The sequence below is a fragment of the Lemur catta genome, chromosome 1, assembly GCF_020740605.2.
Source record: "Lemur catta isolate mLemCat1 chromosome 1, mLemCat1.pri, whole genome shotgun sequence".
In the NCBI taxonomy this organism is placed as follows: Eukaryota; Metazoa; Chordata; class Mammalia; order Primates; family Lemuridae; genus Lemur; species Lemur catta.
In genome coordinates, this window is record NC_059128.1 from 103312734 (window position 1) to 103337776 (window position 25043).

The following is a 25043-nucleotide window of genomic DNA, read 5'->3' on the forward strand; positions in this document are numbered from 1 at the left end:
GAGAGTTGACCATCAGGTATATTGGGGAGGGGAAAGATGGAGGCACCTTCCTGAGTGCCTCCTGTGGCAACAGCCTCTACAACGTGCTAGGGGATCAGGGGGAACGGGAGGTTCATGGGGCTCCTCCGGCAAAGATGAGCTCCAGGGCCGCCTGGATGTCCCCCCCGGTGGCCTGCAGGGCCCTCAGGCTCAGCTCATCATCCTGGATGCCCATGTCGCGCAGCTGCTGCAGCTGGGGCTGCCACTGGCTCTGTGGAAAGACAGGAGCAGGCAGAGGCTGTTAGTTGGGACCCTAAAGAAGACTCACTTAGCTCTGTGCTTTCAGGGGAAGGAAAGAAAGATAGGAGTCCTACAGCAAAGTCACGGATGCTAAGTTCCACAGAACACAGGGCTTCTAGGAAGACTAAAAGATACGCTTGAGAGTGAAGAGAACAAATTCAGTTTTATGATTAAAAAAGGAAATTCTTAACATAAGGATAAAAAGAGAAAGCACAAATTATTCAATGCCTAAATTCCAAAAGACTAAATTACTTTCTTTCTCCTGCTATATGTATATACACACACAAAAATAAGTGGGGGTAGAGGAATAAATTTTATACTAGTTTTGTTTGGCTTCTTCTTCTGTTTTTTTTTTTGAAACAGGAAACAGGGTTTTGCTCTGTTGCCTGGGCTAGAGTGCGGTGGCATCATTATAGCTCACTGCAACCTCAAACTCCTGGGCTCCAGCGATCCTCCTGCCTCAGCCTCCAGAGTAGCTGGGACTACAGGTGCCCACCATGCCCCGCTAATTTTGGTTTTGTTTTTTTTAACATGATATACAGTGAAGTCTTACTCTCATCCACTCCTATTCCTACCCCAGATAACCAATTTTATTTTCTTTGAGGAAATATAAATATATATTCTTATATTTACCCTTTTCTTATACCCCCATTCTACATCCATTCCCCAACCCTCTTTTTTTTTTAACGTAATCAATCTACCCTGCAGACCTTTCTATGCTGATATATAAAACATTTTTTAATAATTATATAATATTCCAACCCGTGGAGGTCCTGCAATGTACCACAATTGGACTGTTTCCTATCTTTTGCCATGACAAAATAATTATTACAAATAATGCTGCCATGACTGACTCCATACAAATGTCATTTTCCACATGCACACACATCTCCAGGATAAATTCCTAGAAATGGGATTGCTAGGAATTACATGGGTTTAAGGATGTGTACTTCCTTTTCAGTGAATAGTTTATTCATATCCTTTTCCCACTTTTCTATGGGGTTACTGATCTTAAATTTCTAGAACCTCTATACATCAGGGAAATTGTGACCTTTATGTGATATGTGTTACATATTTTTTTCCCAGTTTATTGTTAACCCTTAGACTTTGCTTCTTTTTTTGTTTGGTTTGCCATGCAGAAATTTTCAACTTTTCAAGCTTAAAATGGATAACTCTTTTATTTAACGGCTCCCGGATTTTGAGTTTCAGCCATGAAAGGCCTTCTCTACTATGAGGATTTAAAGAAAGTCACCCACGTTTTCTTCTAGTACTTTCATGGCTTCATTAATCTATTTCGTAACAGGAGGGAAGTGCGCAACAGGGAAAACAACCTGCTCACACACAGGGAGAAGGCAACGCAAATGGAAAGGGGAAGAAACGCAAATTCAGAGAGGCGAGCAGGGGTGAGATGTGCAGAGCTTAAAACAAACCCACACGTATCAACTCAGATTCATTTTGCAGGCCAGGTGGAGCAGCAAATGCTCCTGAACCGGGGAACAAAGCAAACAGGCATCTCGCCAGGGAGGATGACAGAATGGAGAAGACAAGTTATCCACATGTCCTGCTCCCGTTCTCCTCACTGTCTACGAGGACCACATGGGGTAGTGAAAACCACATGAGCTTGAACCCTGTCTTTACCACTTCATGGCTCTATGACCTCGGACAAGTTCCAGGATTGAGGCTCACCCCACAGGCGTACTGTGAGCAGTAAAGGAAACAGACATGAAACAAGTAGCTCGTGTATGGAGGCACATGATATAACACTGCTCACCCTTGAGTCTCCCACTTAGCTGCCAGGGTGACCACTCCCCTCCTTAAAGCCTCCCATGGCTCCCTAGAGACTGCTAGATCAAGTCTAATCCATCTAGGTTGGCATTCGAGGCCCTTCACACGCAGGCTCCTGCTCTCTCTTTCTCTGGCTCCATCTCAGGATCTTCTACGCTAGGACACAGCATTCTAGCCTTGTAGTTTTGATATGTCACACAGACCTCATAGTTGCCTCCACCTGGAAATCATCCCCTCCCTACCTCAGACACCCCTGGTTAACCTCTAACGAATTCTTTTGACAATCGGCTTAAACACCCCTTCCTCAGAAAAGTTTTGCCTGACCCAGGACCCCACCTCCAGTGGCTGGGCTTCTCACCTTGCTGCTCCCCGGGTCAGTACGCGCCTGGTGCCCTCCACAGCAGGGAAGAGGACCAGCTCACCCCTGGCCCCGGCATCTGCCCCAGGCCTGTTACGTGCATACTCAATGCTCAGTCATCACTCACTGAATGAATGAATGCCTGCTTGACTAAAACTGCCGTGATTATCCAAGGCAGGTGGTCAGGGAAGTCAGGCCACCGTCACTAGGGGCAGGAGGAGACCACAGGGACCACTCTGAGATTGTGCCCTTGCTAGGAACACTCCTTCCTCACCTGTCACTGCCATGCTCCAGCTGTCCTAGAGTGAAGCCTGCCAACTAGGAAGGGCCTCCAGAGAGTAGAAAAAGGCTCGGCATCCAAAGTAACGAGGAAGCCACATGGAAACCAGGAAGTGGGAAGACTGACCTGAAGGCTGGGCTGCCCAGAGGCCTGCAGGGCGTGCTGTAGGGCTTGGCTGAAGAGATCATTGGTGATGGGCGTCCCTGACTGGACGCCAGAGGACATTGGTGAGGTCCCTGAGGAATGGCCCTAGAGAAAAATCAGTGGTGGTTGTCACCCTCAGAGCCATCACTGTCTCAGAGTAGATACCCACGTTGTCACATCACCCCACAATGCTCCTAGGGTAGCCAACTACTGCCTCCCAACAAGGGCCTGCCATGAGACAACTGCACAAAGCTCTCTATGTGGGCAGGAAAGATTTCATTCTCTTCTGCTCAGAGCCCCCTGACCCTGATCCAGCCTAGGACCCCAGCAATGGGAGAGATGGCCATGAAAGCTCGAATGACTTATCACCAGAAATGCTTAAGTCAGCAATGTCTGCTCCCTATCAGATATGAGGAAGGGCACACTGTGTGAGGGGAGGTTCTTCTGAACTACAAGGAGGAATCAATCAGGACTATGCTAAACCCTGGACTTCTGGTCCCTAAAGGCAAGTGAGGGTCACCCAAGCTACAGTAAGAATCCCCACCAGGGCTCCAGGGCTCAGCTCAAGCCAATTCTAGGGTTGGCAAAGGCAAATCTACACTACTGCTAGGGATCTTCTCCCTCAGGAGCTTGGCCTTGGTCTTCCCGGCCCTCTCTCCATACCTGGGTGCCAGGAGTCGGCGTATGAGAGCTGCTCTCCGGAGTGCTGGCCAGGGCCAGGGCAGTGGCCAGCTCGCTCTGGGTGATGGGCCGGGGCCCAGCGGCTCCACTGTAGCCAAGGGAGGCTGGGCGGGAGCTGTGTGTGCTGCTCGAGGGCGTGGACCGGGTGCTCTGGAGAAGGGAGGCACCAGAATCAGGGAAGCAACACCGTGAAATTCACAAATGAACCCCACCCTACTCCAGAAACAGTTCTCAGGGACACTCTCTAAGCTCCCAGGTTCAGAAGGGAATCCAGAAAAAGGAACAGCATGACATGGTCTTGGCCTCCTAAGGGCCTATGACCACCTCCCAGCCTTGGGCGTGCCTGGTCCCAGAGAGTGGCTCATTCCCAGCACCACCTTCCCCAAATACCAGGCAGACAGGCCACTTACCGGGTGAAAGTCATCCTCATCGTCTGAAAGCCCTTCAAACAGGAAGCCACCTGGAGGAGGGTGAACAGATTTCAGGAGGAAGAACAGAAAGGCACAGGCGCAGCTCCAGACTCTCAGCTCAAGTTACTCTCCAAATTCATATTTTTATCTCTCCCCTTGGAAAATTACAGGACAGATGCACTTCCTGACTCAAACCGAGAGTTCCCAAGGAACGCCCTCTGCCAACACTATACATAGCTGCTGAGTAAAGCAAATCCCTGGGCCACTGCCGGCTCCTGAGGCCTACTTGACGATCTTCTGGGGCTCACCTGGCATCTCCCGGTACGAGCTGGAGGGCATGCTCCGGGAAGAGGAGTCAGCCCCTGGCATCGGGGCGCTGCCTGCTACCGAGTGCAGAACCAGGATGATGGCATTGACCAGGGCCGGGTGAGCAGGCACCAATCTAGGACAGGGCAGGAAGAAACCCATCGGTGACTAAGAAGGAAAGAGTACCCTCAGCCATGACAGGAGTTCTGGGTGCCCCTCACAATGATGGAGCCACCTGTGCCTGCCCTCAGATTCCTCAGTCTTCAGCGTCTTCCACCAGGAAGCTTTATCCGCCTGTGGATCTGCCCCAGCCACAGCAGCAGGGCCTTCAGTTCCTGGGCTCTGCTGCACATTCTTGACCTTCGCTCAGGCAAGGCATGATCGGAGAGAGACAGCTCGGTGGCCAGGGCTCACCTCTGTTCTAGGCGTCTTTGCTCCTACACTAGGCAACCCTGGACAGGTCCCTTCTGTTTCCAGCGTGGGGCTATTTTCTTCACTTACAAAATAAGTGAAGAAAATAGCCCTTCCAGCTCTAGCATTTTATGAATCTGTATACCTGCTTCTCCTTCCTTCGGCTTAAAACCCTTCAAAGGCTCCCTAATATCTACTGAACGAAATCTAAACTGAACCTGGCAGGCAAAGCCCTCTCCCTCGGAATCCTGCATCCTCCTGACACTCTTTGTGTGTCCCTGCCCTTGCCCTGTCTCACCTCCTCACATTATGAGAAGGCAGACTGGTTGACAGACTGCAGATAGCCTCCAGGAGCAGATTCCAGCCAGGGTGACAATTAGGCTTCTGTTCTGACCACGGGAGGAGAGATGAGGGACTCTAATACAACAGTTACACTTACGTATCAAGCATGTTGGGATCAGCGAAGACAGAGAAGAGGTCCTTGTCCTGAAGAACCCCTGGAAGAGAACAGGGCTCACCTGAGAGAATGGAAATCTGGCCAGATCTAGGAGGGAGAAGATGCTTTAGGTCTCAGGGTAATAAGCTCAACAGGGACATAGGACCATTAACCTCATGAGAAGCAGGGGAAGCAAAGCACCAAGCCACACAACCCAAGCATTCTCCATCTTGTTCCAGTGGGGATGTTCCCCTGCTCTCCACACCCCCTTGCACTTACGTCACATACTGAGGACCAATACACTGGTCTCTTTCCCCTGGGTCTCTGCATTCTTCCCTTATTCATCAAGGTGTGCAGAACATCTTCCCTGATTGCTGTGATCTGGGCTAACTGTTGCTCTCATTTGGCATCCTCATACCCTAATTGATGATGTTAGGCCATTATCTCTCTGTGGGACTGAGAGCTCTTAGAGGACCGGGTATATCAAACACATCTTGATTACTCTCCCTCTTCCCACAAGACCAGTGACTCTTTAAAAGATGGTCAAAGTCTCTTTAGGGTAACTGCCTTCTCCTGATTTCTCCTTTTCCAACATCTCCTATTTTCTCAAATTCAGTCCTGCACTTACCGAGAGCAATGGGGTCACTGCTGAGGCCTGGAGTGGCCACAATGATCTGATCCAGAGATTCCTTATTGCTGAGCATCTTAAAGACCTGCAGGAGAAATGGGGAGGGCTGAGCACTTCAACTAGCTCAATGCACTCATCAAATACCCGCACTCTGCTGAAGGACTTCCTCCCACTAAGTGCTTGCACGTATACCACAGCACAATAGAAAAATAGCCCCAGAAACAGATGAACCTCTTTTTGCTCTGAGATCATAGCTTACTGGAGGGAAAACAAACAATTAAAAAAAAAAGAAAGAAAAGAAAAAAGCAAGACTACAGTAAACCTTCAATCTCTGTGGTGCTTTCCTCTGTCTACAGCTCTAATGCTTCCAAAATAAAAACTCTCATTACAAGCCAAATAACAAAGGTTTCTCCAGGTCCCAAAAATTCTTTTCAATCTCTGTACAATTACTATTTCATATTCATATGTATTGAGAAGTTCACAGCTGTATTAATTTTGCCTGTCAACTCTCCTATAGAAAGACATCAGCCCATTTTCCCAGTGAGGACATTGAGGTCAAGGGGTGGTAAGCAGGCAGTTCAGCCAAAGTTAAAGAATGAGGCCCAGCTGAGACAGTATGTAGATGCATTGGCTATCAACAAATTCAGTCCATGAGGTCAGTATCAAGAGAGGTTGTATCATTATCATTAAAGGGAATCAACAATGCCTGACTGAGAAAGGCTCTTTGGGGAAAGACAGAGCTCTACTGAGGCCCACAGACATGGCAAAAACTCCCCAAGAAACTCCTGGTTGCCATGGCAATGGGCTTCTAGCTCCCACTCCACAGCCCTTGCCTGCATTCACACCCTCTCCTGCAGTCCTGGCTGGGGGCCGTGGCACACACTCACCGCCTCCCTGTAGGAGGAGCTGCTGTGCAGGGCAGTATGCAGCACCCGGAACTCCCTCATGGCAGCCACTTTGTCCACAGGTTCTGGGGAACAAGACACTCAGAATTACCCCACAGCTCAGGTCCTGTCCCTGCCACAAACATGGCAACATCATTTTAGCATGTGCCCACGTGTGCCCTGGTGTGCACGTTCCCTTCCCTCATCCCCCTCTAAGAATGTGAATGCCCATTCATAAAAACCCATTTGTGCCACAGATGTGAAAACTGCACACTCTTGTAAGCATCTTCAGCAGATAAAACAAACAAACAAATTCAAGTTCCAGCAGAGAGGAATCTTACCACATGAAAGAGACTGCTCTGATCAACATGTCACTGTAAAAATCCTGGACTTCTTATATTTTAATCAACTCAGATTCTTACACAGTGATTTACAGTAAGTGAGCTGAGTCAGCTGAGAAGTGAGCAGGGCTGCTGTTCGGCCTTTTTCTCCCAGAGGCACCACAAGAGAGAACGGTTGGCCATGCTGTCCTTGATCAAAGGTGATCAGCACTGCAAAAGCCCCAGGGGCCACTGGTCCCTATAGCCAAGCTGTGTTTGTGGAGAGCACCATTTACCAGGACAGATATGCATGGACCCTTCAAGGGAACAACTTGTGCCAGGACGGGTAGCAAAAGAAGCTAAACAAGCTCTGGAAAACGTGGGCGAAATTCTGAAAGCTGCAGGCCGACTTCACTAATGTGGTAAAAACAACTGTTTTGCTGGCTGACATAAATGACTTCAATACTGTCAATGAAATCTGCAAACAGTATTTCAAAAGTAGTTTTCCTGCTAAAGCTGCTTACCAGGTTGTTACTTTGCCCAAAGGAGACCGAATTGAAATTGAAGCAGTAGCTGTCCAAGGACCTCTCACAACAGCATGACTGTCAGTGGGCCCAGTGTTTGTTTAGTTTGGAATTTTTACATTTTTTTACTTTTTTTTTTTTTTGAGACAGAGTCTCGCCGTGTTGCCCGGGCTAGAGTGAGTGCCGTGGCATCAGCCTAGCTCACAGCAACCTCAAACTCCTGGGCTTAAGCAATCCTACTGCCTCAGCCTCCCCAGTAGCTGGGACTACAGGCATGTGCCACCATGCCCGGCTAATTTTTTCTATATATATATTTTAGTTGGACAGATAATTTCTTTCTATTTTTAGTAGAGACGGGGTCTCACTCTTGCTCAGGCTGGTCTTGAATTCCTGACCTCGAGCAATCCACCCGCCTCGGCCTCCCAGAGTGCTAGGATTACAGGCGTGAGCCACCACGCCCGGCCTAGTTTGGAATTTTTAACATCTTAATTTTTACAATTGCTGATAGCATAAGTTTGACTAAAATATCTGGTTATTATGGAAATACCATATAATAAGGGTAGTTGAACATGAATTGACAATTAATGAATCCAGTTACTGATGTTACAAATTACACTTATGTACACGCGTATTATGAATGTAGGAAAGAGATACACAATAATCACCTAATTCAAACTAATTTAATGATGTGAAATATTTAATTCTCACGTCAGATGTGTGATTCTTCTTTTACTTGAGCAAAATTAAAGTATTTAAATTTGAATGGCAGAGTTCACGGAAAAGAAAGTGGAACAAAATTTTATATAGATGGTATTTTTCTAAAGTAAATAAAATAGACATGCAGATTTTAAAAAATAAGTGTGCCACAAGCCATCATAACAATACAGAGCTATGCTGACACAATGTTAAGAGAAAGAACCGGACCACAAAGTTGTATATGCATTCTCTGGTAAAACTATGTAAAATGTGTCAGTGTGCACCTGGTCCAAGGCTTGAGGGAACAACAGGAAGACAGCACTTAGGCAGGGTAACAGGATCGGGGTAACTGTTGTCACTTTGATATTTTCTTTCAGGTTTCTGTAATAGTATTTTGAATTAAAAAAAAAATACCAAGGACCAAGAAAACACACTGTACTTCTAAAGCTCTTAGCAAACTTTCAGCACATGCCCAATAGCAAGTGATCTTTGGACATTATGATTCAAATACATGGGAAAATTTAGCAGTTGTGTTAGTTTACTTGGTTATCCTACCATTTAGGACATCAGCCCATTTTAGAAGTGAAGAAATGTGGTAACAGGAGGGAAGTAGGTAGGAAATTCACCCTAGGTCACACTTTTTAAAGTGTGGTTACCCTCATCCAGGACTGCGACGCTGCCCAACTCCAGGGACACCACTTCCAAAGCAAGGCGAATAGCACCACTGGGGCTCAGGGTGGCAGCCACATCCTTACCTATAGTTCTGATTATGATATTCCTCTTTTGAAAAATATTTATCTTACGTAAATTACCTAATTTATTCATTCAACAAACATGTACTAAGCATTTACTCTACCCTGGCTTTGGGCAAGGCACAGGAATGTGAAAAATAGGAATCCCTGCCATCAAGGAACTCTTACAGCAGTAGGAGAAATGAGACTACCTCAAACACACAATTATAAAATATTAATACCATTCTGAGGACCTCAGCAGAGATGTGGACCCAAGCTAGGATGCTAGGAACACAGAGGCAGACAGCTATCACTGAGAGGGAGGGCTAGGACACAGAGCTGTCTCCCAGAGGAGACCATTTGAGAGAGGCATCAAAGGCAGGGCAGATGCTTACTGGGGGTAAAGGTAGTCCAAGCCTAAGTGAGAATATGTGAAAAGACATGGGAGAATAAAAGAATACAGGGCTTTGAAGGAACAGCAAGTAGTTCTTTGTGGCCAGAGCTTGGGGTACACATCCCTGTTCAAATAGCAAGCTAAGGTGATGTCCTGAGGGATCTATCACCTTCCATAAAGAACCACCAAAGGGATCCAGGTGGGAAGGGAGGTACTAAAGGGTTCTCCTCCTACAGGGTCTAATCTAGTGGGAGAATAAGAAATGTGCTTCCTTTTGGAAGAAAAGTGCTCAAGTAGAAAATATCTAAAATACTGTCACAAAACAATTTCTTCACAGATCTACAAGTTTATTTTCACCTCCCAACAAGAAGTCCATTTGTTGCAAAAATAAATCTCCAGGCAGAAGGTGGGAGGAAAAGGACTCTTAATATCTAATCAGCTAAAAGTAATGGTTGTCTTTGTAACATCTCTGAGCTAAGCTCACCCTTTCCAAGTGGAAAGCAGCCAGCCCCGTGGAAAGAACATGGGCTCTTGAGCCAAGAAAACCTAGGTCCATATCCCAGCTCTTGCATTCACTTCCTAAGTAGGTGACCTTGAATAAATACCTTACTAACCCTTTTTCTTCATCTAAGATATGTTAATGCTGCTACCTATCCTGCAGAGCCGCTGTAATGATTAAATGAGGTATAAAAGGGAAAAAAATCTGGCTCACAGAAGCCACAAATGTTATTTTCCTTCTGTCAATGCCATCCAGCCAAAGGGCCCGTATTTGAGTAAGCTGGGTTTACTGCTCAGTACAGAGAGAATGCACACCATAGGGAATCATGCGGTGTCTCAATAAGAGGATATTAAAAAGGACTTAGTATAGGATTTGGGTTTGGGCTGGGTGATTCAAGGGATAAGTTTAAAGAAACGAGGCTTTACTCTGGATTGGATACTGTCGGGAAGTGGGGGTGATTCTATAATTGGGTATCTTAATAATCCTTATCTGGATGGAAGGAAAAGTAGAGCAAGGTGAAAGCTACAATTATTAAAGAAGCAGCAGTCACTCTTTTCAGCCAGGATAGAGGGATATTTGGTCACTTCTGTGGCTTAGACAATGCTCAGGTTTTGTCTCTGTTTAGAAATTATAAGGATCTTGTTCTTGACTTCATCCATGACGGTCTCAGAGTGACCTTGTCTGATGCTGGTGATCTGTACAATTGTTCACGTTCCACAAAAGGACTCCAAGGTGTGGTTGTAAATGCCAGGCAACCCTCTAGATGTCACGGGCTCCCTTTCACTTTCTCACTTCCCATTAGCATACAAGAGATGATGTTTTTGTCCTTAATGTTTAGAATTGATAAAAGGGTAAATTTCAAGCTGATAACTAATCACAGCAATCACAAACATTATAAAAATATGCAAATCTGCTGGTTTAACAAAGCTACTCTCTGTTACACAGCTTAGCTTTATCCTTCGGGAGGCTTGTAAAACACAAATGCAAAATTTAAATTATAAATTCTAAGCAGGACTTTCTATTAATAAATCAAAAAGGCATTTGAGGCTTTGTATATTTTTTCCAAGAGCTATTTTAATACTGTTCAAATATTTTCAGGAAAGTAAATTACCAGTAGAGCAGGAGCAGTTAGCTGACTGAACAAATCACCACCCGAGGCAGTTTGCAGGAAGATTTGTTAACAAGAGAACAAAAATACAGCATTAGAGAACTGCCAGAAGTTTCCAGCTTTTTTTCTAATGAAAACAAATACAACAATAATAAAAGGATACAAAGTTCACTGAGAAATAAACTGTTAACCTAAAAGAGTTTAAGTAGACACACTCCCCATCCCATCAGAAAACAGTGGCTAATTAACTTAGAAAATAGAGAAACAAATCCCCCTCCCACAGTTGTGTTGGCAGCAAGAAAAAGTCAAAATTGGACCCTGCTTATCAGACAAGATCGGGTGCATTCAGAGCGTTATGGCCATAGAAAGGACCCTGCTTATCAATATGGTCTTATCCAGTAAGTAATAAAGACATCCCCTATCATCAGCTCCGTAAATCATGCCTCTGTTCTACTCAGGCCCGTGCCTTAACACACAGGCCCTTTCCTTACAGATACTACAGAAACTGTGCCTGGCTAAGGGCCATCCCTCACTCACCAGGTTTCTGATCAGGTTCGGGCCAAGACTTGCGCAAAACATGAACCGTGGACCCAGGCTGAATGCCATAGAAGTCAAGGGTCTGGTCATCTTTTAGCTTCCGGCCACAGTAGATCAGATCTAAAAAAAGAATTGTCCATTTATATTTTGCTCCTCAAAACAATTTAGGTGGTTTCTGTCCCCTGAGAACCTTATTTTGATTGGACAGATAGCTGGAGAATGATACATACTTTAAAAGATACTACATAATAAATACATTTTAAAAACAATTGTCAGCAAGTACAAACTCATAAAATGGATTTATACAGAACCTATCCACAGAAAAGCTCTGGAGCTTAACATTGTAGAGACTGTTCGATTTAAATAAATGGAAAAATTCAACAACCAAAAAGGATTAACCTAATCCAGGTATGACTAAAAACACCTTCCTGTCAATCAGATTCCTTAGCCATTATAAATTATCTTTTATTATGTTATATATATATATATTTTTTTTTTAAGACAGAGTCTCGCTCTTTTGCCTAATCTAAAGTGCCGTGGCATCAGCCTAGCTCATAGCAACCTCAAACTCCTAGGCTTAAGCGATCCTCCTGCCTCAGCCTCCCGAGTAGCTGGGACTACAGGCATGTGCCACCATGCCCAGCTAATTTTTTCTATATGTATTTTCAGTTGTCCATATAATTTCTTTCTATTTTAGTAGAGACAGGGTCTCTCTCTTGCTCAGGCTGGTTTCAAATTCCTGAGCTCAAACGATCCACCCGCCTCGGCCTCCCAGAGTGCTAGGATTACAGGCGTAAGCCACCAAGCCCAGCCTATTATGTTATATTTAAGTTCCTTCTTCTTCCACCTGCCTGCCCTTGCCATCTCCATTTTCTTTTTTAACGCCTTTGCTCTAATCAACCAAATAAAAATCCTTCTAATCATCCTTTAAAATCTACCTCAAAAGCCATATACTGAGGAGCCTCCCCTGAAAAACTCCTCCTTCCCTAGCCCACCCCAAATTTCTGCTCTTTCCCAGAAAAAATTCAACAATGTCATGGTTAAAGAACTTTGTGATAAAGTAGTTCTGTATAATACATGACTGAAATAGCAACCAATAGTTTTATTATATGATTTGTGTTTCTATAATATTTATGCAACACTCACTTCCCTGGAGTGTTAACATTAAGAGGCAACAAATCCCAAGCCCTTAATTTATTCTTATAATTCCAGAAGTAACCTCCCCCAAAAGAGATCAGAGCAGCAGCCCAACCCCAGTCCAGAGAGACTCACCAATCAGCTCAGGGTCTGGAACAGACTCCTGGAGTTTGCCAGCAATAAGCTGCTTCAGAAATGAAATACTATAGCCCCCTAGTGAGTATTCTCCCAGTTCTGTCTCTGGTAACCGAAGAATAGACTTTGGAGCCAGTGGCTGGTCAGCCAGCTTCACCGCCAGGTGCCAGTCTGAGAGAGACATCCTCTCTCTTTCGCGCTCTCTCTTTCTCCCTATAAAAGAACAAAGCCTCAGTGGTTAAGGTACAGACCACCAACCTACTCCACCTCCACCCACCAAAGGGTTGAATGAGAGACAAAGCAGTGTAACACTGTTAGAGAGGCAGAGGATGCAGCATTAGAAGGCCAGAACTAGAATGTGGGGATCTCTCTTTACTCATCCTGTGATAGACAGCTCTTTAGGCCTCAGTTTCTCCATCTTTAAAATGGACATAAAAACACCATCCAACCTAATAGCAATGTTGTGAGATTAAAATGAGATCATCCAACTCTCTCCCTTCTGTACACTCCTTATTTCCAAATTTCTTCATCTAGTTTCACTTGAACTGTTACAACAGCTTTATAACAAGTTTCCTGCCTCTTGCCTCTCCCTATCAAAGATCTGTGCTGCCACCTAACACATTATTCTAAAACACAGATCTGATTAAGTTACTTCTCTGCTTAGAACTTCTTCAATGGCTCCAAACCATCTATATGAATAAGTCTAAACCACATAGCCTGGCTTCAAAAATCACTAACATTCTGCCCCCTGCCAGCTTTCCTCCCCAACAGAGCCCTGCCCCACTGGGCCCCCACAACATGTAAGTACACCCCACTAAGCCTCCATTCATAACAAAGCGCTCCCCCATTTTACACCTCTGCTCATCTGTTAACTCTACATGTAATTTCTCTTCCCTTCTTGGCCTCTGGGCAAACTCCTACCAAGATCAACCCAAATTCAAGCACCTAGGTTCCCCCTCTCTTTCCTCTGTTGTTCCCACATCCCCTTAGGGCAAATATCTATCTCCCTCTCAGCCCCTTCTTCCAACTCAATTCTTGAAGGTCCCTGAAAGCAAAGACTAGAATTTTCACCTCTGTTGTCCTCATGCCTGGCATATATGAATGCCCAGAAAATAAATCAGAAACTCTGTGGGTGGAAGAATCTTGCAAAGCAAGACAAGATCTTGTTAGAGTCATCATTGCTTCCAAAGAGGCCTCTCGTAGGGAAGAGGAAAGAAAAGGCAGTGAGGCTGCCTAGCTGGCCTTAAAGCATCCTCAAAGTACCTTCCACCTCCAAGTTTATGACGAAGGAACAAGTCTTTTTAATATACCTTATCTCAATCCTCACAACTGTTCCCTGAGGCAGACATTACCATTCACATTTTACAGCTAAGGAAACCAAGACTCAGAAAGGTAAAGTCACTGGCCCAAGGTCACAGACAGCTAGTTGTGGAACGGGGACACTGCCCGGTGACGACCCCAGCGCTCCCGTGGGACTAGTTAACTATCTACCCACAACGAATCCGCGCTGCCCGGGGCCCAGCGCCCTCACCCGTCCCGCGGAAGGAACCCGGCCGCAGAGCCGCCGGTTGTAAACACTCACTCTGGCCCGCTCGCCGGAAACCGGAAGCTCCGCGCTGCATTCTGGGAGTTGCAGTTCCCGCTGCGGTCCCGCCCTCTATAAAGCGCCCGCCAGCAAGGGGCGCTAGTTGCAAAGCTTCCGGTTCCAGGGAGGGCGTGGCTCCTGGGCTGTTTGAAATCCCCGGCGCGAAGGCTTCACGAGGGAGGGCTCTATTTCCTATCAGTGTTCAGGGTCGCAAGTCGCGACAGGGAGGCCTGGTGTGGGCTTTTCCAATTGATGAACAGCTGCGTGATTCCCACGCTGTCCTGAGAAGCATATGGAGTCCGTCGTTTCTGCCGGGTTGTGGGAATGCCCGCTGCCGGAGGGTGGCGGACCCCGGATCCCCTCGCGCTACGACCCTTCCCTTTAGAAATGCCCTTTCCCAAGCGGCCGCTTCGTGCGGTTCCCCGCAGCCCTCATAAAAACGGCAGCCCTCGGGTGAAGTCAGCCTCTTTGGTGCTCCTCGTGGCGGACTTAACCTATGGGGGTGTACCAGGAACCAAACGGTGACCCCCCTCCAAAAGCTGGGTTCTTGGGAGCTACTAAATTGGGTTCCTGATACGCCCTCAACATGCAGTGGTGAGGTTCATCTAACAGTCATTCATAGAATCAGTTTGGGGAGGGGAATTTCCACTGAACTCTCATAGAGGAACTGCATATTTTCAATGACTGAAAAAGTTCTGCATGGCTAAAATTGGATTGTGTTTGCTCAGAAATCAGGATTAGCTAAAATATTGAAGAGGGACTATTTTTGATTGGACTCTCCTCAAGGACTTAATTCAAGAACTAAGGAAAGCAAAAAGAAAAAAGTGACTATAAGAAAATGATGAGGTTGATCAATGCAGCTAAAGCCTTATTCGACCCGGGCAAATGTGAAAGCTGAACTCTCCAGCATCCCAATGTACAGCCTGAGACTAGGGCTGCAATTGAGCAGCACAGCTTGACTGAGGAGAGCGAAGAGACTCGTAGGGTCTGGGAGGGCCTAACATTGAAGACTGGTCACTCTCTACTGTTCTAATAAATTATGTAGGGAGTTTTCAATGTCTTCGGGCTGAAGCCCAGGTTCCTAAGACTGTTCCCAAAGTACCCCTTCCCCACCCTACACATCTTTAGATATAACCCCTCTTTCACCTAACTAACCAGCCTTCTTCAGGCTCCTTCTTCTCCTATCTAAGTTACTTGCACCTGTGATAAGGAAAACCCCCATCAATTACTTAGCACAGCAGCCACCTGAGACCCCCCACCCCTCACGGAAGACCCACATTAGCATATTACTAACCTAACATCTAGCACATCAGCATAACACTAAACCTAATTACCTGGTGCAGGACACTAACCTAACCTATTACCTGGCAGGCATTAGTCACCTGAGACCCCTCCCCTTGGATCACCCCCAACTTAATAAAAATGGGAAAAATTGGGTAGACGGGGCTCAGAATTTGGTAGCAAGACCCCTCTGAGCCCGCCGGCAAATAAACCTTGATTCTCCGACTCTCTGTGTGCAGCTTGGTTTGTCCTCGGGACCACTCACTGTAACCCTTGCTGTAACACCTGCGCCTCATAATTTATTGTCTTAATAAACTTTGTTCATGGCCAGGCATGGTGGTTCACGCCTATAATCCCCGCACTTTGGGAGGCTGAGGCAGGAGGATTGCTTGAGCCCAGGATTTCCAGCCTGGGCAACGGAGGCAGACCCTGTCTCTATTTTTTTAAAAAATTAAAAATTAACACAAAAAAAATAAACTATGTTCAATATGGTGCCTAATTGCCTGCAGGAAAAGGCAGGGACCCTGTCTCATTTTGTTTTCCTCAAAGTGGAACTGAATATACTGTGTTCATGAATTTCTTATCTGGATTAATTTCATTATACTCTCCATGGGGGAATGGACTATGACTATATTGCCCTCCACTTTACCTTCAGCTGTTGACCAGAGCCTGGCACATGGTAGGTTAACAATATGTATGTGTTGAATGACTAATTCAGGCCAAAGCTATTGATATATACCAAACATAGCTGTCTTGCTGTAGCCTGTTGTTCCCAAGAGAGGGGGTAAGCCTCTCGGAGTTCTGAATCATTATAATGTTCAGAAACATTGTAATGATAAATTATTAAGTGAGCAAATGAATGATACCTTAAACAGATTCAAGTAGACCTACCATTCGATCCAGCAATCCCATTATTGGGCATCTACCCAGAAGAACAGAAGTCATTCTATGAAAAAGACACCTGCACCCCAATGTTTATAGCAGCATAATTCACAATTGCAAAGATGTGATAAATTATTAAGTGAGCAAATGAATGAAGGAATAACCCAGGACCAGTTTCTTTAGGTGCTGTGTTCTGAAGCAAGGGTCAGAGCCTAGAAAAAATTAGAAGCCTAGACACAACACAAAGTTGCATGACCAGATATTTGGTGAGAAGCAAAGTGTCCAGGACCAATCCTTCAGCCAACTCACATTTGGAGACATCATCAGCTCTTTCTGAGAAAGTACTAGGCAATTATTCATTAAACCTTTAAGAGATTACTGAGCCCAGTTATTAACTTGTGGAAAACAAATTATAAAGATTCATGTTTACATTTTTAAAATAATTTTACTCTTTTTAGGCCAGGCACAGTAATCCTAACACTCTGGGAGGCTGAGGTGGGAGGATCACTCGAGGTCAGGAGTTTGAGACCAACCTGAGCAAGAGAGAGACCCCCATCTCTACTAAAAATAGAAGGAAATGATCTGGACAGCTAAAAATATATATAGAAAAAGATTAGCCGGGCATGGTGGCACATGCCTATAGTCCCAGCTACTCGGGAGCCTGAGCCAGAAGAATTGCTTGAACCCAGGAGTTTGAGGTTGCTGTGAGCTAGGCTGATGCCACGGCACTCTAGCCTGGGCAACAAAGCAAGACTGTCTCAAAAAAAAAAATTTTTTTACTCTTTATAAAATTAGTTTGGGGATTTCTGGATCTGGCAACGTAGCAAAAGAAAATCATCTATAATTACTCCTACTGCAAACACAATGTTACATAAAATAATACAGATAGCTGTGGTCATAGGAGAAACGGGAAATCTTAAGATGCCAAAGATGAAAGAGGAACTGAAAACTTGGCAGTGAGCTTAAGAGCTGATGAGCACCTCCCCAGAAAAATTAGTAGTCCTAGAAAACTTGCTTGGGAGTTTTGTTTTAACACCAAAGCACTGGGCCCCTCAGAGACTGAAACCGACACCTCCACATGAAGTTGAAACTCTTAAATGATTTGTACCCCAAGTGAAAGGGCAGACTACCGAAAAAAAAGACCCGAAATCATACACCAGCACTAAGAGAAGGCCAGAAAAATCCTCTGTGCTTGTCTCTGAGAGGAGGGCAGTGGAAGGAGAACTGATGTGTGAAAAAATTGTCTTCCCTGAGAATTTGAAAACCACCTGTGCTTTGTGCAAGTTTGAGGTCAAACTTTACAAGATTTTCCAGGAATGTCCAAAACTAGTCCTGGAGCTCTTGGTTAAACAAATTTAAATGCTCTTTGGAGCAAGACTACCAAAACCCATGTCATCTGACAGGAAAGAAAAAAGCCAGCCTGAAAGTGATTTCACAGAAAGAATTAGCAAATAATCATGGAAATAATCCATTGTAAGAAAGAGCAGAAAAGCAAGAGTCATAACACCAAAAATGTCGGGTATTAGGAAGTCAATATGGAAGGAAATAAAATAAGCATGAAAAAATTTATTAAAGACACTACGAAAATATCAAGTCTTTAAGAAAGGATAAGAAATGATGAAAAATATTTGAGAGGAACCAAAAAAACTTTTAGAAATAAGTATTGTCACTGAAAAATTCAACTGATGTGGGTCCTTATCAAAAATATACATTGTGAATTTCTTCTCCCAGTTTGTGGCTTTTTTACTCCCTTAATGGTGTTTTTAAAGAATTTCTTAATTGTAATAAAGTCCAATTTATGACATTTTTGATGGTTAGTGTCTTTTATGTTCTATTTAAGAAATATTTGAAGCTATTGTCCTATGTTTTATCTTTCACATACTGGTCTATGATTAATTTCAAATTAATTCTTGTGTATGATGAGAATTAGGCATCAAGATTCTTATCTTCCATATGGGTATACAATTGATCCAGCGCTATTTGTTTTAAAAATTCTGTTCTCACTGAATTTCAGTGGCAGCTTTGTCATAAATCAGGTGACTGTGTATGTATGGGTCTATTCTGTCCCATGGGTATATTTTTCTGTCACTGTGCCAATACCATGCCTCTTGATTTCTGTAGCTTTAAAGTAGCTCTGATATCTGGTAGCATAAGTCCTCCAGCTTTTGCTTTAAGATGGGCATAGCTATTCTATCATCAATAGATGACAATTGTTCACTTTGGTTTTATGCATCTAAAAATATAATTTTATTGGATTAAATATATGTATTCAGCAAAATTTAGATTACACTGTACATTTGTTTAGTAATCTACATATGTCACTTAGCTTGACTATTTCCCCTGTGCTCAAATTATCTTTGAATGTGATATTTTTACTTTTTATTTTGAAATAATTTCAAGTTTACAGTAAAGTTGCAAAAATGTTACAAAATAACTCCCTCAAACCCTCAACCCAAAGTTCCCAGTTATTAATATTTTACAAAATTCACCTTATCATTCTTTCTCTCTCTCTTTCTAGGCATATTGGGTCCCCGCCACACCCCCTGACTGGAGCCATTTGAGAGCAGGTTGCAGACATGATGTCCCACTACCCTTAAATATTTCAGTGGGTATTTCCTGAAAACAAGGGCACATTCTACTACACAGCCACAATACAACCCATCAGAGAATCAAGAAATTAATATTAATATAGTACTACCATCTAATCTACAATCTCAAATTTTATCAACTGTCCTAGTTAGGTGGAGGCTGGTCACCTCTCTGCAATCTTCATAAGTTATATAGGAGTTTTTCAGAAGGATGGGGGAAGGGAAAGGGGAAGGGGAAGGGGAGAAAAGAAAAAACGACTGGGGTCAATTTTGGTAAATAGTATTTTTGTAGGAAATTATTTAATCTAGGTTTTCAATTCTGTTTGTCTAGAATTGCAAAAAGTAGTATCTTAGGATTTTAAAATTTTCTTCTGTTTCAATGGTTATGTCTTCTTCCTTGTTATTTCTTATATATTTATGCCATTTCCCTTTTGTTCTTTTTAAAAAATGTTTATGGGTACATAATAGTTGTACATATTTATTTATGAGGTAAATGTGATATTTTGATACAAGCATACAATGTGTAATGATCAAATCTGGGTAACTGGGATATCCACCACCTCAAACATTTATCATTTCTTTGTGTTGGGAGCATATCTTTCTGTTCATATCTCTGTTCTTAATTAGGTTAGTTAGTAGTTTGTCTGCTTGATTGGTTTTTTTCCCTAAGAAACAACAGTTTAGGCCTGGCTCGGTGGCTCACGCCTGTAATCCTAGCACTCTGGGAAGCCGAGGCGGGTGGATCGCTCAAGGTCAGGAGTTCAAGACCAGCCTGAGCAAGACCAAGACCCCATCTCTAGTAAAAATAGAAAGAAATTAGCCTGACAACTAAAAAATATATATATATAGAAAAAATTAGCCAGGCATGGTGGTGCATGCCTGTAGTCCGAGCTACTTGGGAGGCTGAGGCAGGAGGATTGCTTGAGCCCAGGAGTTTGAGGTTGCTGTGAGCTAGGCTGATGCCACGGCACTTTAGCCCCAGCGACAGAGCGAGACTCTGTCTCAAAAAAAAAAAAAGAAGAACAGTTTAAAAGAAAAAGAAAAAAGGAACAGCAAATTGGATTAATTTATTCTTTTTAGATTTTTTTGCTTTCTTTTCTTTTTTTAAATAATCCAATTTTTATTCAAATAGAATTACATTTAACAATTAAGGTTGTATGACTTAAAAACTTCAAAGCTGGGTTTTGGACTCAGATGAATAGTTTCATTGTCAATAGCCGTTAATATAATGTTCTTGATCTAGGACCAAATAAAGAAAAGGGACACAAACAATTTCTTTTCATTGACTTTTCTAGTGTAACTTAAATTTCATTAAATAATATGTCTTGAGGCCAGGTGCCATGGCTCAAATCTGTAATCCTAGCACTATGGGAGGCTGAGGCTGGAGGATCGCTTGAGGCCAGAAGTTGGAGACCAACCTGGGCAACATAGCAAGACCCTATCTCTACAAAAAAAAAATAATGTCTTTTATAAAACTATAAATGAAACAAACTGGATTTTAAAAGGCAGTGGGCATAAGGAGGGCTGCTATGCAATCCACCCTAGTCCCCACACTGAATATTTTTATTGTTTTTGTATCATAAAATGAAATTAAGCTCTAGTCTCATCCCAGTGTTGAGAGTTCACCTGATGAACCCCCACACCCTTCCTTGCCCATAGCATCCTGCAGATAGAAATTCTACCTCTAAGGGAATCAAGTTCTTTTTTTCCCCATTACCATGGTTCAAGAACTCACACTATAGCTTCAGAAGGTTATCCAATATTTATGAATTTTAGTCACAGAATTCTATAACTAAGCTTTTCCTTAAAGAAAGAAAACAGGTTCTCTTTCATTCTGTTTATTTAGGACAGCCTTCCTATGCCCGTTTGTTTTCCCGCTAGTGACTGTACTAATCTAATTCAAGCAAAGGTTAAGTGAGTGAAGTAAGACAGATGTGAGGAATCAGCCTGGGATCTGAGGCCCCCCACCCATGTGCCCTCGACTTACCTTTCCAGTCTTCCCCCACTGCTCCTCCCCAACCTTAAACTCTAGGTCAGACAGTCTACAAGCGACTTTCCAAACTCCAAACGTGGTTCAAGCTTTCCTTCTTGCATCCTGTTGCTCAAATTATTTCATTTCCTTGGAAACACTGCCTTCCTCTCAGCCCCATTCAGTCTTTACTTGTTTACATCCTATTCTTTGGAGACCCAGCCAGCCCAGCGGGGACAGCTCAACTCCTCAGGCAGCCTTTCTTAACACTTCCCACCTACAGGAGGTCACGGAAGCCCAGAGCCACAGCACGGCCCACGGCTGCCGTGCTCATGGGGCTAACTCCACTCTCTTTCCCCTTGTAGAACTTAAGATCTGTCTGGGTGAGGCCTGTAAAGTCTTCAAAGATTATAGCAACCATTTATTAAAAATATTCATCTGCTTCTGTTTTACAGTGCAAATATTCAGTAGGGCATCTTCCCCATTGCTCTCAAGATTTCATCTCTCTGCTGCTGTCCACTCATTCTGTCTTCTTTGGACCATGATAGAATTCCAGAACGTCCAGCAGTCTTTGTACTGCAAGAAGTAAGCAGAATGCCTTTCCCTGTCATAATTACTTTCAGCCACACACCTGGTAGAAGCATCAGCTTCCGACAGCAAGGATTTATGTCAGGATCTTTCGGCCTCCACATCCTACCTAAGAGTCTTCTTACAGAGGGCGACCCCGAGGTAAAACAGAGAAACTGGAGAGAGGTGAATCCCAGGCCTTGCTGTCTCCTGCCTGCTGGTGCGGCCAGGAGCATCTAATCCTGGATGGAGCACGGGGGACACACCTTGCTTAGGGCCTTCAACGGTGAGAGAAAGTCAGGGGCAAGGAAAACGCAGGAAACTGGGGGTGGGGGCAGGCAATCGTGCTTCAAAGGCTGAGGTGAAGCTGGGTGAAGGGAGAGCTGGGGGTGCCTGGACAAGACAGGGGTCACTTTCTCACCAGGCCGCGCAGTTTCACCAGTGGCCAGGCTATCTTCAGCTCCAAACACCATTTTGTCTGTTTTCTAACTCATTAATTTCTGCTTATATCTGTATTAGTTCCTTTTTTAAAAAAATAATAATTCCTTCCTTCTGCTTTCTTTTTGTATACTTGACCTTTTTTCTAGCTTTTTAGTTGATGTTTAATTCTACTGATACAAGTGTTTGAGGTAATCCATTTTCTTCTGACAACTAACTGCATTTGCACTATCTCAGAGATTCAGATGAGCTGTGTCTTCATTATTGCTGTTTCATGAAATTCTGTAATTTTGGTTTGTATTACCCTATTGACCCAAGAGCTGCTTAAGGGAGTTCTTAAAAGTTTCTAGGTGGAAAGGTCTTCTTGCTTTTAATTTTCTTATTAATTTATAATTTTATTGCATTGTAATCAGAGAATGTTGGCTTGTTTTTGTTTTTGTTTTTCCGTAGAGATGAGGTCTTGCTATGCTGCCCAGGCTGGAGCACAGTGGCTATTCACAGGTGCGAGCACAGCGTAGTGCAGCCTTGAACTCCTGGCCTCAGGCGATCCTCCTACCTCAGCCTCCCCAGTAGCTGGGACTACAGGTGCACATGGCTTTACTATTGCTATTTTTAAAGTTATTGAGGTACCCATGGACATAGAAAGTGGAATAATAGACACTGGAGACTTGGAAAAGTGGGAGGGTGGGAGGGAGGTGAAGCATGAGAAATCACTGACTGGGAACAATGTGCACTATTCAAATGATGACTATGCTAGAAGCCCAGACTTCCCACTATGCAATATATCCATGTAACAAAACTACACATGTACCCCCTAAATTTATTTTTTTAAAAACAGTTATTGAGGTTTTCTTTGTGATCTAATATATAATCAGAATGTTCACTTCCATTACTCAGTAGACAGTGCTCTGACCCAACAGGTCTCAGACCTGTCCGTAGTGTTTCCCCTGTCAGGACGGGAGCTTCTGCTTCTGGGGATAATGCTAGCTGATGCCACCTGTGTCCAGCCACCTCTAGGACCCTGATGTCCTCTGCTTTCTTCCACACAACTGGCTGCCTCCTGATCAGGTGGGAGCTCTAGAGCAGGCTCCCTGGTTTCGGATACTTATCTCCCTATTTACATGTAAATTGAAGCTTGAGTTGTTCCCTTTCTCCTAGAGTGGCCGTGGGGGAAGGCTGGGGTGGTTTCATTTGCTTTCATTGTTGGTTTTTATGGTTTTGAAGGACTGTGAAGGGATTTAGGCAGCTGCCATTACTCTACAGGAATCAGGAAGCTTTGTGTTTTCTCTTTAGCGTATCTTTCCTTTGCGGCTTTTTCTTCACTCCTGCTTTCCACTGGCTTAGTCAAAGTTTCTCCTTTGTCCTCAGGTTGGGGTAGGTAAAAATAAATTTAAAAAATGGGAAAAAAACACCAAATTTTCTCCTTCCCTTTCCATCCACATCGAAGTCACAGTTCTATTTCTGTTCTCTTCGTGGTAACCGGGTTCAAGGGCACAGTACGCTGTGATCACACCTGGGTAGCCACTGCGCTCCGGCCTGGGCGGCAAGCAAGAGCCTATCTGTAGGAAAAAAAACACAGTCTCTGATTACAATGCAATAACATAATAAATTAATAAGAAAATTAAAAGCAAGAAGACCTTTCCACCTAGAAAATTTTAAGAACTCTATTAAGCAACTCTTGGGTCAACAGCATGTACATTTAGCTTAGCAAAGTCTAAAGTTAATTACTGTCACCACCTTCCTTCCAAACAATATAAAGACCTTAGAGTGCTTTCACTCTCATCATCTCCCTCTCATAGTATTATTCATTCAACAAACATTTGCGAGCACTTAGCACCTACCACGTTGATACAGTAAGGAACAAAAGAAGGGGGGTGGGAAGGAATCCTGTTCTAATGGATTTTCCACTCTAGTGGGAGAGACAAACAAGATGCAGATTGACAATCCGCAGTATGCGCATAGTGAAAACTACTCAGGAGCCAAAAATAAAGCAGGATGGGGAATCTGAAGGGGGTTGAGAAAATCCTCACTGGAAAGGTGAATTCTGAATTAAGACCTGAAGGAAGTGAAAGAGAGCTAGTCATGCAGGTATCTTGGGGAAGAACATTCTAGGCAAAGAGAACAGCAAGTGCAAACGCCCTAAAGAACTTTTTGACATGTTTAAGGGAGAGAGCAAGGAGGCCCACAAGGCTACAGAGAAAGGAATGAGGGGAAGAGAGGTAGGATTTTGAGGTCCCAGAGCTATTAAGGAGAACAAAGTAGGACCCTGTAGTCCACACTGAGGATTTCAGCCTTTATTCTGAGATGGTGACCCATTCAAGAGTGCCGAGTGACATGTTGCCATATCCTGCATCAGGATCACTCTCGTTGCTGTATTAAGAACAGAATGCCGGGGTAAAGCCAGTTAGGAGGTAGGACAGCAATCCACACGTGAGACAGTGGTGACTGGCCCAGGGTAGTGTGGTGGGAGCTGATGGGAAGTGCCTGAATTCTGAGTGTGTTTTGAAAACAGAATGGACAGAATTTGTTGACTAGCCAGTGAGGTGGGACGAAAAGTGAGAGGTCAAGGATGACACCCAATATTTTGACCTGAGCAACTGCAAGAATAGAGTTGCCCTTAATTGACTGGAATTTAATTAATCACATGGCATAGTAGGCAGACTTCTAAGAATTCCTCCAATGACCATCTCCCTGGTATAATCCTTTCCTTCCTCTGAGGGTAGGTAGAACCTGCAATATGATCTCACTCCTATGATTATGTTCTGTTATTGGGCAAAAGGGAGATTATCCAGGTGCCACTAATCTAATCATAAGCCCTTGAAAATCACAGAGTTTTTCCAGCTACTGGGAAAAAGGGGCAGTCAGAGTGTATTAATAAGGGTTCTCCAGAAAGACAGACCAACAGGATAGATAGATAGATAGATAGATAGATAGATAGATAGATAGATAGATAGATAGATAGATATAGATAGAGGAAAGGAACTTTATTAGGGGAATAGGCTCATGCTATTATAGAGGCTAAGAGGTCCCACAACAGGCTCTCCACAAGC

General features: G+C 44.0%; 1 protein-coding gene and 1 pseudogene across 3 annotated transcripts; one reads left to right on the forward strand and one right to left on the reverse strand.

Moving 5' to 3' along the window:
* Window positions 1-14296, reverse strand: UBL7 (ubiquitin like 7). Of its 3 annotated transcripts, none has more exons than XM_045531992.1 (11): window positions 14266-14296; window positions 12684-12896; window positions 11412-11531; window positions 6606-6688; window positions 5719-5803; window positions 5094-5151; window positions 4246-4379; window positions 3938-3987; window positions 3510-3677; window positions 2829-2951; window positions 1-250 (listed from the first exon to the last, which is right to left on the reverse strand). In XM_045531992.1, the coding sequence occupies exons 2-11, from the start codon at window positions 12865-12867 to the stop codon at window positions 113-115; spliced, it is 1143 nt and encodes a 380-aa protein (XP_045387948.1). In that variant the 5' UTR covers window positions 12868-12896; window positions 14266-14296; the 3' UTR covers window positions 1-112. The 3 variants fall into 3 exon arrangements, with proteins under 3 accessions (XP_045387948.1, XP_045387937.1, XP_045387958.1); XM_045531981.1 differs by having other exon boundaries at window positions 14215-14285; XM_045532002.1 differs by lacking the exon at window positions 14266-14296 and adding an exon at window positions 13947-13966.
* Window positions 6827-7524, forward strand: LOC123643060 (annotated as a pseudogene).
* Window positions 14297-25043: the final 10747 nt, after the last annotated feature.